The sequence below is a fragment of the Nelumbo lutea genome, chromosome 3 (assembly GCF_056320005.1).
Source record: "Nelumbo lutea isolate HS-2025 chromosome 3, American lotus-T2T, whole genome shotgun sequence".
Lineage (NCBI taxonomy): Eukaryota > Viridiplantae > Streptophyta > Magnoliopsida > Proteales > Nelumbonaceae > Nelumbo > Nelumbo lutea.
Genome location: NC_142686.1, coordinates 21,110,297 through 21,124,195, shown reverse-complemented (window position 1 = coordinate 21,124,195; position 13,899 = coordinate 21,110,297). Strand labels below are relative to the sequence as shown.

The 13,899-nt window shown below is 36.7% G+C and overlaps 1 protein-coding gene and 1 long non-coding RNA gene across 2 annotated transcripts; one reads left to right on the top strand and one right to left on the bottom strand.

Annotated features, from left to right (window-relative positions):
- Nucleotides 1-270: 270 nt before the first annotated feature.
- LOC148863478 (uncharacterized) lies at nucleotides 271-1,954 on the top strand. The gene is made up of 2 exons (XR_016110550.1): nucleotides 271-418; nucleotides 1,447-1,954. It is a non-coding gene; the product is annotated as an uncharacterized LOC148863478 (long non-coding RNA).
- Nucleotides 1,955-8,111: 6,157 nt separating this feature from the next.
- Nucleotides 8,112-9,031, bottom strand: LOC148863477 (ethylene-responsive transcription factor ERF110-like). Its single transcript, XM_088975989.1, has one exon. It carries the CDS (start codon nucleotides 9,006-9,008, stop codon nucleotides 8,238-8,240), a length of 771 nt encoding a protein of 256 aa, XP_088832115.1. The 5' UTR covers nucleotides 9,009-9,031; the 3' UTR covers nucleotides 8,112-8,237.
- Nucleotides 9,032-13,899: the final 4,868 nt, after the last annotated feature.

The window sequence follows — 13,899 nt, the reverse complement described above, 5'->3', positions numbered from 1 at the left end:
TTAAAAAGTTTCATGTCTTACTTTGGAGTTTGGACACGTGAGAGGGTAACCTGGTATCTTGGTAGGGATGACCGTGGGCTTTGGATGATCATGGACTCGAAGCCGATGATCATACCATGTTATAATAATTCTATATTTGCATAGGCTGGGCCTAGCAGCCCGGGCCTTCCTAGGTAGGGGCTGGACAGACTAAATGCAGGAGCCCCAGTTCATTGCCATCCAGCCAAAAGAAACTAGAAGCCCATTAACGAAGCTTTTGCCACGTGGCGGTCTCTTTTAACCAATCCTCGCTTAGTTTTCCCAGTTTTTTTCGATTCTTAAGCTATAAAATTTCTTTCAGATCGAATCTGTAAACCCAGTCGATCAGATCAGAAGCTCAATCGGAAAACGGGGTTGTCGATTTTTTTAGTTTTAGCAGGTTCGTTTTATTATATCACAAGAGTGTGTTTGCTTCGGTCCGGTTGGTTTTTCGGGAGAGACGAACTTGTCGTGTCTCCGGACGCAGCGGTTTATCGATCTCTTCCTGGACTGATTGTTTAAACGGATTGCTTCCCAATTGAAGTCAAAGACAAAACAGGAATCGGTCGATAAACCTCTGCATCCGGTGCTCACCCAGTCTCTACTCTCTCGCTCTCTCTCTCCCGACTCCCGACTCCCGGCTTTTTTTCTTTTTCTACTTAAGCACTGGACAGAGTTGAAAAGTTAATTTTTTATTTTAGGTTATTTCTCTGAATTTTTGCTTCAATTGGTATCTGGAATGCTTGCAGTTCAGCTGTTACTAACTCTTGCAGTAGAGTATTCTATCCTTATATGTGGGTCTGTCTAGCTTCTGAGTGTCTAAGATTCCTTCCTCTCTTGAATAAATCTGCTTCAATTAGACAATTGTTTTTGATAGTTGATACCCTTCTGCCTCGAAGAATCCAAAATGCAGTTTTGGACTTAAAAATTCTAAGATTCTCTTTCTGCAGATTGCTGCTTACACATTAACCTCGTATGCAAAAAAGCAGATATTAGATGCTTCATTGACACTGGAAGAGGCTTTCCCAGTTTGGTTTCTTCTGCTTGTTTGGTTGTTGGCATTCTTTTTTTGAGTCAGCTGAAGCATTGATTTTTCCTGTTGATTAAACTTCAGTTTATTTATCATTTCTAATTCAGAAACTTTCAAATAAGTGCATGTACTTGTGGGTTTTCTTTGCATCTTCTAGGTTATTGTTGCATCACTCTGGTTATAATAACTATGCCCCAATAAGACATATCAATCTATGCCATGGATCTATTATTTTGTTCCCAGTAAATATTGATGTATAATCTGTCTTTGGGAACAATTATTCTGATGCTTTTATTTCTTTCACTAAAGTACTTGATGTTTCTTCAGAGAATAATTTTATTATGGATATGAAATGAATGAGTGGAAAATGCTAGCTCTTACCAGTTTGTTTTGAGCAGATGATCTGAGGGTGCACTGTAGGTTTGCGTTAGGTACTGGAGATGGTGTTTCTCTTCTGTCTTTGTGTTACAGATCTTAAAGAAAAATATTGTGGTGAAGTACAGTATTGCTAAAGAATCTGCAATTCCGGCTTTCAGAGGAGAGAAGAAACATGAGATGTTAGATCAGGGGAAACTGCCTGTGTGTGAATTTTTTTTTTTTTTGTTTATGGAACCATGGTGGCCTCGAGGAGACTGTACTCTGCAGTTTATCAGCATGGAAAAAGTGAGTTATGTAGTTGAGTTTTGAGTTCTCATCTATTTTGCTCAGTCAGAATTAGGTTTTCTTTCTGGAAGGGATTCTTCATTCCTGCTGGGTTATTGTTGATTCACATGGGAAGCTGCAATAATATGATATTAAAAATATATTAAGTGTAATATAGTTGCGTGAGAGTGTTACAATCTAATTTTCTTTTTCAATGCTGTACTTTAATATGAGGTCATTTCTTGGATTCTTCTCACATTAAAAGCGGAATTGGATTCCATTGTTTGGGCTTTTTTTTTTTTTTTTAATTTAGTTACTCTTCAATCGAAATGCATCCCTACTTTCATTCGACGGTTAGAATTGTTTGATTAGGTTACAGTTGCATCCATTGAAGTGAGCAGAGGAAATGGATGTGTGGGTGAAGCTGCAGACTAGATAAAGGTGGCACAGTTGTTCCCCAAAGAGGAACAAGGGGAGAAAGTGGTCTTTTTCTTGGAGGGAGATGTGGTGAGGATTGAGGAAGATGGGTTTGGGTTTTTTCTGAGCCGGGGGTGACTCATATGGTGGACACGGCATTAAAGAGTTGAGCTTGAGAGACACAAGCAGTAGATTCCTTGGTGTAGTCAATTTCAGAAGGATGAGGTGCGCCTGCGGCTGTGGCCTGTGGGGTAGTCCGGTCCGGCTTCCATGTACAGGCTGGCTGTAGCTGCACCGGGAGACAGAATTTAAAACGCAGGGATAAGTGGACTGCACTCCTCCTCAAAAATCTGAGATTGCAGCAATCCATCTTTTAATGCACTGGGGGAAGAAAATTGCTTGGGCTGTCAATCTTTCATGTCAGGGGGTCGGGTCTGAGTGGAACTGGAATTGATCCGACAAGAAAAATTAAAGAACCGAAACCGGTCTGTAATTTTAAACCCAGAATCAAACTAATCAGTTTTCATGGCAATTGGGTCCGATCCTATGGACCCGATTATAATAAATCTTATATATATGCCTTGGATTGGGTTTGAATTGGTTTGGGAGTGGATAGAACCAGTTACAAATCGATAATAATCAGGTCAATATATTGAACTGAAACCGATCCATTGGTACCAAATCCTGGACCGAGAACTGGTCCAATTGGGGTCGGGCCCATTGGGTAGGCCCCACCCATTGACATCCCTAGAAAAAACCCAAAATGCCTTTTCAGCTAAAAAGCCTGTTTAGAAAAAAAAAAAAAGAATAAGAAAAACCAAAAATTTTGCCCCAGTTTGGGAGTGCTTATTTTTAAGCACTTATTTGAGGCCGGTTCAACACCAATAAGCACTTGTGATGGAAATAAGCCTCTGTTTTGAATAAGTGGTTAGCCGTGAGGGCCACCTTGGAAAGTCAGAAAGTCGTCTTCAGCCTTCCCAAACGGGTACAGAGAATTATATTAGGGGCTGAGAAGTTAAGTTTGGGCTCTCTCTATTAGGCTCCTGGGTAGGCATTACCTCCCAAAGTGTTTGAATTTGGATTCCAAGGGTGCCAAGATAAGAATCTTTTGAATTGTTTTCTTTATTTCTATTTAGTTCATGCATTTTTGCAATTGTAAGGGGGAAAATAATTAAAACTCAATTTGGAAAGAGTATAAATGTAAATATGTTGAGTGTAAAATCTTGTATTTTATATTATTTTATATATATTTATACCGTACATATTTATTTATATTTGTAGTCCAGGATAACTAGTTATAGTCCTATTACTTCCAATATGAAACATGAATGGTGATGGCGAGTTATGCTGCCGCTGAGGCAGAAAGATTCGGATTCAGACGGGCCGGATCACTTAATCACGCCATTGAAGACTTAAACCTAGGTTGCCCAAGTTTGAATAAAGAAATCCTGTCTCCTCCCTTGAGAGAGGCCGCTTGATTCATGGTTTTTAAAAGTGATTGAATCGGTCAGGGGTCTGGTTATCGGGTTGAACGGCCCAATTGTTTGAATCGAATACTTGGCCTGTTTTAACAAAAAATTCAAAAAAATAAAAAATTGATTAAAACCATTTGAACGATTAATTGTCCAGTTTAGTGGTTCACTGAGCAAAATCAACGGTTTTGGGGGGAAACAAAACCGGTCACTTGACCGGTTCCCAGCTTTTCTGGATTGATCGTCCAGTCCGGTCCACTTTTGAAAACCATCGCTTGAATAATGATCCTAGAACCTAGAGGTCATTTACCTCTAAGGGGGCGTTCTTTTTCAGATTTCGAGAGGGGGGAAAGTTGGTCAATGGGAACAGGGAAAGTTTATTTTCCTGCCTATCTCCTAGGTGGGGAAATTAACTTTTCCACCCATTGGGAAAGTTGCCAATACTTGAATAGGACAAAAATGCTCTTTTTAATAATGGATTTTTATTACTAAGATGGTCATTGCCTTATTTATATGAGAAATAAAAGAACATGGGTAAGTGTTTCCCAAGAAAAACTTACCCAAGTAACCGCATTTACCCTGGTAAGTTGCTTAACGAAAAGCAAACAGGGCCTAATTATTAATTAGTGCATCATCATCATTGTTTAGGGGTGCAAGTTGGGCGTGTTGGGCCAGCTTGGAGTTCATTGCAGCCCGATCCTAAGAATTGAGCCTAAGGCCCAAGTTTGAACTGAAAAAGAAATCAAGCATGGATGATTTAATTGGGTATAGCCCGCATTAAAATTTGATGCATTTGGATTGGGCTTAGGCCCGAATTAGATTCAGGGTAGTCAATCAACTCACACTAAAAATTGATATAAATGTATGTGAATATATGCATGTTTGGTTTGTCTTTATATATATGTGTGTGTACATGTATGCATACTTTTTGTTTGTATGCATACAAATATGCATCCGTATATGCATAAGTGCATACATATAATCAGGCCAGGCTGAAGTCATGATAAGGTCGGGCCAGGTTTGGATTACCTAAGAATTAGGCTTGAGCCCAATTCAAAAAAGAAAAACCCAAACTTTTGAGCCCAGGCCCAGCTTGAGGACCGAAAATCCAAACCTTTCATGAGTAAAATTGCATGCTGATTTGTTCCAGCTTTGGGTTGGATCCACCCAAGTTGCAATTCTACATTTGATAAGGATAGCCTATTCTCTGCTACATGGGGAAAAAACAAAACTTTTGTTGGGAGAAAAATAGCCTGGGACCGTTCTCATGCGTGTGGGGTAAAAGAGTATTTGCAATTAATCTCTAATTTTAAATATTGCTCTTTTGCAAAACAAATTTGATTATCTATAAACTCTAGCACTCTAAGGCTGCATTTAGCCTTTCTTATTTTAAGGACTTATTTCCTTTTTATGGATAAAGTAATATTATGAACATCGAATTTTTAACTATAAAAATGAAATAAATCCTTAAAATAAGAAATGCCAAATACAACCTAAATCGGCAAAAAAATGACTCCTCAATATATGACTAATGGACAAACTTGAATTACGGTCATGGATTGGAGGGGTCGATGGCCCACGATAAATGTAGCTTCATTTTATAATATCTCTAGAAGAACAGAAATGATAAAACATTTCACAATCGGTGCCTCCTCCATCAATTTTAGTTGATCGACCTCTAAATTACTACTTGGAATAGACTGCTTGTGATAAAAATATCGCTAGTCTTAGAAATTAATGGGAAAAAAAAATTAAACTGGAGGACTATCTGTTGGAAAACTCTAAGAGAGTGTGCTATTAAAATAAACTTTGATGCCTCAAGAAATGTTAATGGGGATTATTCTATTGCATGCATTACGATGAACCATACAGGGGAAATTCTTGATGTAAAAAAGCATACTATATTGGTGTTACCACTTAAGCTTGGGTGGCTGGGGAAGCCAATAATGTTATGCTAAGTTTCAAAAAATTTTTTATCAACATTGAAGGTAACTCTCCTCTTGGGATCTCATGCCTAAAGAAGCAAATTGAAGACCCTTGGAGGCTGAAGTCCATTATCGAAGATGGCTCGAATCTGGCTTGACTCCCTGGATCGAGGCGTGTCATACACTCCTTCAAAGTAACAAATCAAACTGTAGATCGACTAGCAAATTAAACTTTTTCTCCCTCTAAGTTCCTTCGTTTAATCCCTTTTCTCTCCCCTCTGTTTTTTTTTTTTTTTATTTGTTTGAATGATTTTACCCCCTCCCCCGGTCTTGTGTAGCTCCTCATATTACAAGAAAAAAACACTAATTTGTTTTGATGTAGTTTCATTAATAGTAGTGCAGAAGTATATATGTATGGAAGTGCAAATCAGTGTAACGCAAATTCTGGTTTAAATTTTACTTTGTTTATTTATTTGAGTAAAAAACAAACTACGGATTACAGATGCATGGATTCTTTGAGTAAAAAACAAAAAATCAAGGAACTCAATTTGGGAGAACAGCCAAAAATTTTCCCTGCTACCCATTTATGATGAGTTCCCTTCTTATCAATTCCTTGGTGCTTTGGACTGACAGATCACAAATGCATGTACAAATGTATAATTTTATAATAAATCATATATAATATATTATAAATGTTATAAGATTATAAGAAATAGATTATTATAAATATATATATTATATTAATTATCGGTTTTTTAAAGTTAACCAAAAATCAAATTAGTTTTTTGGTTTTTCAAAAATACTGAACCAAAATCGAAGCATTCGATTCAGTTTTTTATGTATATATATATACACGTAGACAGCTTTCGAGTTGCACGTGGTAATTAGGGTCGGGAAATGTGAGAAACAGGAAAAGACAAACAAGAAAAAATCCAGAAAACAAACAAGGAGATGCCCAGGAGTATGCCTGGAAAAAGGGTTTGTCAATGGAATTAGTGAAAACCGAAAAGCAGATGCCCTCCAAAGCATGCTTGGGAAATGCGTTTCTCAAACCCCAGAGAGTGCGAGTGTTTGGGAAATGGTTTTCTTTCATTGATGGAGTTGGTGAAAAGAAGCTGCCTGGAGCCTGGAGGGTGCTTGATTGGAAATGGGTTTCTCAGTATGTAGCAATGAAGTGTTTTTCACTCTCGATATCTTTTGCATAATGAATTAGTTTCCTCCCCTTCTCTTCTCATACCGGTGCTGCATGCTTGCTCCTCCCGCACTCCTTCACTTTGGCCTTTCTTCTACATTTCTGGTCCCCCTCGCTCCACCCCAACAAACAATGCTGTAATTAATAATGCTCTGGCTTGGTACAAACCTTGCCTTCTAGTAATGGCGGAGGCCGTATGTCATATATATGGTGGTACGTTCTCCTTAGGCAATCAACCCACATTAATTTGATCCTATATTGTTGTGAGTGTGGCACCTCATGAGGACAACCTTATGTCTTCTGATGTCCTATCTGCAGCTGCAGAAAAATCTTATCAAGCTCTTGGATCGGAGGCTCGGAGCTCTCTTCTTCAGTTATGTTGGTCCAGTTCTCCAACGGATTGCATTAATCCCCCTTGCTGATGCCTTCTGAAGCTCCCCTCCTTGGATTTCTGAATGCTTTGTCCCTACCCTATGGGTCTCTGTTTGTTTCTCCTTAGGATGGTCATTACTTTCAGGCTGAAATTTCCTTCTATCATTTCACCCCCCCTCCGCTTTATAAAGAAAACCTTACTTTCTCACCCCTTGTAACTTGTTTTGATTTAAATGGTAAAGAAAACAACATTTTCAATTCATCATTGAAGGGGATGGAAATTGGAAATATAGCTCAAATTCTTCAACCTATATTATATGGAACAGTGAAAGAAAACTAATGAGTATTTGGTAGGGAAAGTTATGGGGGTGTGGATGCAAGAGTTTTGAATTGTTTTCCCCTGTGATTCAACTTTTAACTCTTGGATTGTATAAGGGAGATTTTCACAACACATGCAGTGGAATACTAGAGCCAACTTGTCTCCACAGAACTACAAGGTTTTAACTGGGCCAATTATGATCATTTTAGTGGTCCAATATAATTAAGTAGAACTGTTGCATGAGCGGAAGCAACATTAACCATCCATGAGTGGAATCCGGTCAAGGATACCATTGAAGGTGGATGATCTCAGGAGGATGATCCAACCATGAGAGTTTCCTGTTCTTAATTTTCTCTTCTGTATCTTCTTTGACCTGGAGATAGTATTTTGTTAATTAGTATGTCAATAAGCACAAATCAACACAATTCTTGAATGGATATCTGGGGATTACTTTCCCTTCACAGATGGACAAAGGGTCTTTGTATTTGAGACTGTACTTGCACTCTTACACTTGTCAGATATATATATATATATATATATATATATATATATATATATATATAATCCTAAAATTGTTAGAGAGTTCAATTAGAGGCCTGTTAAACCAAACAAAAGAGAAATATAATTTTGATGGTGATTCTCAATTTCCTACTTAATTTGAACATTAAAACCAGTGATGAACAACTGAAAGATGACAGCACACCTCTCAGAAGAAAGCCAAGGATTGATCATTCATCAAACAAGATATATATTTATATTTTGATGTAGAGGGAAGAAGGATATATGTAGCTAACAAACTACACTACAGCTTACAACTTTCTGAACATGAATCTCAGAGAAAGAACTTTCTTTACTCTTGCACAAAGCCACTCTCCAGAAACCCAGTTGCATGCACAAAGAGAGGTTCAAGTGATTGAGTCCCTTCATATTTCCTCTCTTCCGCTTGTACTTCTGCTTGATCACATTGAGAAGCACTAAAAGAAGGAGATACGATAACAGAAGAATAAACTTTACAACCACGAAACGAGAATCCACAAAGCCCATCTCTCTCTTGAGAGCCATAACACTTCAACCCTTTCTCTGGGCTCGAAGAACATACTATAGTTTCTTCAACGACAGAATTGACGTCAATAGAACCTGATTCAAATCCTTGCTTCTGATGAGCACTAGTGCTGGCAGATGAGAATTTCCAGTGGTTCTTCATGATTGCGCGTTGAAGAAGCTGAGAGAATCCTGGGTTCTTTCTTAGTAAGCTGGGATTCCTTTCATGGATCTTCATGTTTTCGTGATATGGGAAGTTTGTCTTTGCGTTCCTCCCTCTTAGAAGCCTCGCAGCGTTGTCATAAGCCATGGCAGCTTCTTCTGCTCTATCAAAAGTCCCCAACCACAGCCTCAGCTTCTGTGAAGAGTCTTTAATTTCAGCAACCCATCTTCCCGAGGGCCTCTGCCTTACCCCAAGGAACCTTCTTCCGCTACCACTAGCTTTTATTGGAAGCGCAGAACCTCTTATCTTCACTTGGCTTTCTTGAAAATTCTCTGTTTCATCTGGTTCTGGTTCATGATCTCTGCATGGAACCTGTGTATGATATGAGGATGATTTTGGGCTCTCAATGGAGTCCATGAGAGAGAGGGAGAGAGATGGTTTAGGGCGAATGGAAGGAATACAAGGATACGATATTTAATACGAAATAATGGAAGTATATGCAACAAGGGTAAAACTGGTATGATGGTTTTCCCTTTTGTTTTATGTGTATGACATATAATATAATTCGTCAGACTCTATATATTCTAATATTTTTTGTTGTAACAACTAGCTAACGAGGACAGTATATTCTCATGGAGATTAATTAATACTTAGATTCCGATATTACCCTCAATAGGAGCTGACCTACATGATCACCGTTGAGATTCAGTTATCACTTACAATTTTTTTTTTATTGAATTTTGGGTAATCAAAATATATCAGATGAGTTGGGTTTATGAAAATCATTTTCAGCTTGGACTCTGTTGAATTACAGATGCATTCTTTCATTTAGGCTACTTGTGAAGTTTTTAGATTCCCCGTTAACATGGGTGAAGTGGCCAAATTTGATTGGCTGCCTGTGGCCCATAAGCTTCCAAGTCCCTTCATTCTTCTTCTTGTTTTGTTATCAAGCAATGGATACTTGGATAGTCGCATTTTGGAGGTTACGACCCAAGTAGAATGGATGAGTGGGTTGGTTCTTAGTTGCGGTTCTCATCGGCAGGCTCGCTCATTTGAAATTATAATATTGATACCTGTCGCCAGTGTACACGTGGCTAGATTATTCCTTATCTACGATACCAATAAGGCATTTCTATAATTAAATACAAACCAAAATAGACTAAGAAAGTTGATACCCAACTAACCCAAGTGTCTAACTAATGGTGATGAGGTAGTAAAACAAATTTAAAGCCTAATGCATTGTGACCTCTATAATTCTTATCCTTGGGAATAGGGTCATTGTACAAAGTGAAATAAGCTATGGGAAAATTACAAGATTCATATATTAAACTAGAAAATATTAATTAATAATAGTGCTTATTACTAGATTAATTAATGTACACTTGTCACCTCATCTATGATCAGACCTTCTCTTAACGTTGAATATCCCTATAAAGTTAGATCAGCTTTTCAATTAGTCCAAGATTGCACATCGGATTGAATTAGACAGTTAATGACAAAATGAATGAGATAACACCCATGACAAATTTTGGATTTTTCTTAAGATTTTGAGTGGGTGTGGGATGATCTTTCATTGAGCTTATTTGGATGGCTGTAGTATTTAAATATATTGGTGGGAAGGAATTTTTGGTGTTTGTGGCATTGTCTTCTATGTAAATGGAAAATCAAAATGAGAAATTAATTAAGAAGATTTGAGACTCGGTGCTTTAAAATGGAATTATTGAAAATCAAAGAAAGGAAAAGAAAGAGAGCTCTTGGCTTCATACCATGAAATTGTACTTCTGTTATTCAAAATAAAATTTATATACAACTTTAGAGGCTACTAGGTACAAATTTGTTGAGACCAATTACATGTTTTTGGAAAAAAAAAAGATTGTTGTTAATTTATGAAATTTATTAGTTTAGCATCTCAGCCAAACCATGAGATCAAAGCTTCCCATTAATTAAACTGTGTTATTAGTTTATACAATTTGCAGTGACAACTCACCATTAGGGTTAGCAAATCTGTAATCATGTAATTGTAAAAGCATCTATTCCAATTACCATCCAAATTTAAATGACCTTGTTACAGAGCCAGAAACAACTCGGCTGGCTGTACAGGCCTTCCCTGATAGCTGATGGTCCCTGCCCATGGCTGATTTTGTTGTGATGTAGCTGAACAGTAGGTTAGCCCTTAGAGATCATTTTTTAATTAGATTTTTTATTGGGAGGGGGGATGAATCCTAACCAGTCACATGTTTGAAGCTTTTTTTCTTTCTACCTATTTGTTTGTTTTTCATTTACCTGCAAAAATTAAAGTCAAGTAAACCAACTGCAATACATATATCCATACATACATACATAATATGTCTATATCAATGAATAGAACCAATTATGATTTCACACTTTGACACCCACCACTTTATTCAAGCAAATTCTCATTTATTTCCTATCTAATGCCCATCTGTTACAAAGTTATTTAATCTTACTGAAATTGCTTTCCGATACTTTGCTTTTTCTTTCTTTTGCAATGCAATTGACTTTGTTCAACTAAAAACAAAACTACTATGAGTCGGCCGACTTGGGTTCAACCCAGCCAGATTGTCTGGTCTACATTTTTGGATTTATCATATCTTTTCCATGTGAAACACAATATGCACAGAAAATCCTTTTATAGTGACAAAATCCAAAATCAACCATGAAGAAGCTCAGAACAAATGAGATGAGTCAAACATAGCTTTCAAATAACAAGGGCATATGGGCCACTTGGTAGGACATGATCAGCTTTAAGAAATGATATTAAATTTGTAATTATATGAGGTGGAAGCTTTAGTTGAAATGGGAAAGTGTTATAAACTAGTCTCATTGATTTTTCGAATATAAATACATTGACACTGGCTAGCCCAATCACTATACCACCATGGAATGCATTAATTCTATCTTAATTGCTTTAAAAATATAGATTTATTGACACTTGTTAGCTCAATTAATACCAATGAAGAATACATCCAATCACCTACAAACAAAACACACACTAAAAATATAAATTTACTGCACTGGTTAGCTCAATTAATACAAACAAAACTCACACTTCAAAAGTTCAAAAAATCAATCAGAATTCCTCCTCCCCCACGTTTCATTCTAGCTGCAGCCCCACCCTCAACTCTGTTTCTCAGCCATAACTATTGTTTAGCTCTTGTCACTTAGTGGGTGTCCTTATTAATCCCTTAGAATTTGATCAATTGATTTGGGTGCCTCCTCCGGTCATTGGTTTTGAATTTGAGAAAACAGAGGATTAGATTTCTTGTTGTCTGCATAAGACCAGAAGAACATTTAGCATTGTTGTTGTTCCACTCGTCATGTATCATTGGCTTCTCTCTTTATTTTAATTCAACCTTTTCTCGTTTATTCTTTTTAGCTCGACTGTAACGCGGTGGATCATGGATGGAGTTTTTGTACGAAGGTTTTTTAAACCAATTCAGAGAACGAATTGACAAAAAAGGTAAAAATAAATAAAAAAGGTCAAAATTGTTTGAACGGTTGGAACAATTAATCACTTGAGTCAGCAGTTTGTTGACCAAAATCAACGATTTTTTGTAAAAATCTGGTTTTGAGAAAAAACGCAATTAATCATCTAATCAATTCCCAGTTTTTCCGATCCAACCATCCGGTCCGATCTGATACATACGCAACGAGGACCTCTGATCTAATTTTATCGGAAGTCGGAAGTTGGAAGTTTGGGTCCAGTGATTCAATAAAATGAGTAGTTGGAGGCTTGAAGCTATAAATGTATTAATATAAGCAACATATGTCAAAGATAAGAAAATTCACTATTAAGGAATCACATTTTAATCTTCTGTTGTCCTAAGTTTTGGTCCAGATGATTTTCAAGGTAGGATCCCATCTGACGTGTCATGTGACATGTGGTCAAGATGTGGATGAGGTGGCAAGTTATGAGGAACAAGGCCTAGCTAGACACGCATCCTATGATTCAGTCTCTCTCTCTCTTTCTCTCTCTCATCTTACACATGTCACTAAACTAGTCTATATAAAATGGAGAAATAGTTATAAACAAAGTTGGTTCGGGTGTTATATTAATTCTAGTTTTATCACAAAAAGTTATTATTAAGTCATTTAATTTGTGATATATAAAATCAAAGTCATTTCATTATAATTAGCTCAAGAGCACATGTCTGCACATGTGTGAAAGTAAAAATAAAAGGGTAAAATTATAGAAAAACATTAAAATATCTAAACAACCAACCTTTGATAACATTGAAATCTCATCTTACTATATTATACAAATATTTTGACCTGACTTTTTTGTCCTTTGTGAAAAGCCAAGGCAAGTGTTGCCATTTATACTGTAAAGGTATAAATTACTTTAGTTATTTTTAATTTAATTAAGTGATAATTTATAATATACGATTATGATTTGATATGAATAGATGGATGTATATCGTCATCATTATGATTTTTTCACCATGAGAGTTTTGGTAAAAATTTTAGTGCCTTTGTCAATCTAACACAACCCTCCTCCTTTATTTGGAATTGGGATTAACAGCAGAAAAGTTCGATGGATTAAATCTGATGAATGTTTTCAATATTATTCAAATTAATGCATATATTAATGATCAAATTATATACTATTTGAATCCTATAAATGAGCAATTGCCTGAGGTCAAAGCTAAAATTAGCTAATCTGATGTCCAGTATGAGCTAAACCCAAGACAATTCAGGCTGCTTGGGCTAGCTTTCTTATGTTTGAAAGGGTTGGTCGTGTTTGTAAATCTTTCCATTCATGTTCTGCATTTCTACCTTTAACTTGGGCATTTTGTTTCAATTAGAGACGTCTATGAGTTGGGTCAAGTGGTGAACCTGCATTGAGGGTCAGGTCAGCCTTAACTTTGTTTCGGGTCAGGTTCGGGTTGAGGTGAATCAATGTTAAACCATGGCCTGTTGATATTGCAGCAATATTGAAATATTTGTAAATGTAAGCTTGATTAAATATAGGTAATAGGTGTACTGTATATGGGACAAGACGGGTCAGGTTCATTTTCTCTGTTTACTTGTTTAGTCGGGTCAATTTGGGTTTGGGCTAAGACAATTTTGTTTTAACCCAACCCTACTTGTTGACATGCTTAATATAATTTAGAAATAAGAACAAAAGGAAAAATGCATCAAATATTTGGCATTCATAAATATACATGTGTATTTTTTACGTGCATGACTTTGATTCTTTTTTATAAATATACATGTTATAAATATACCCTACAGTAAGATATAATAGTGAGTTCATATATCTGGATGCTTAGCATAAATATACAAT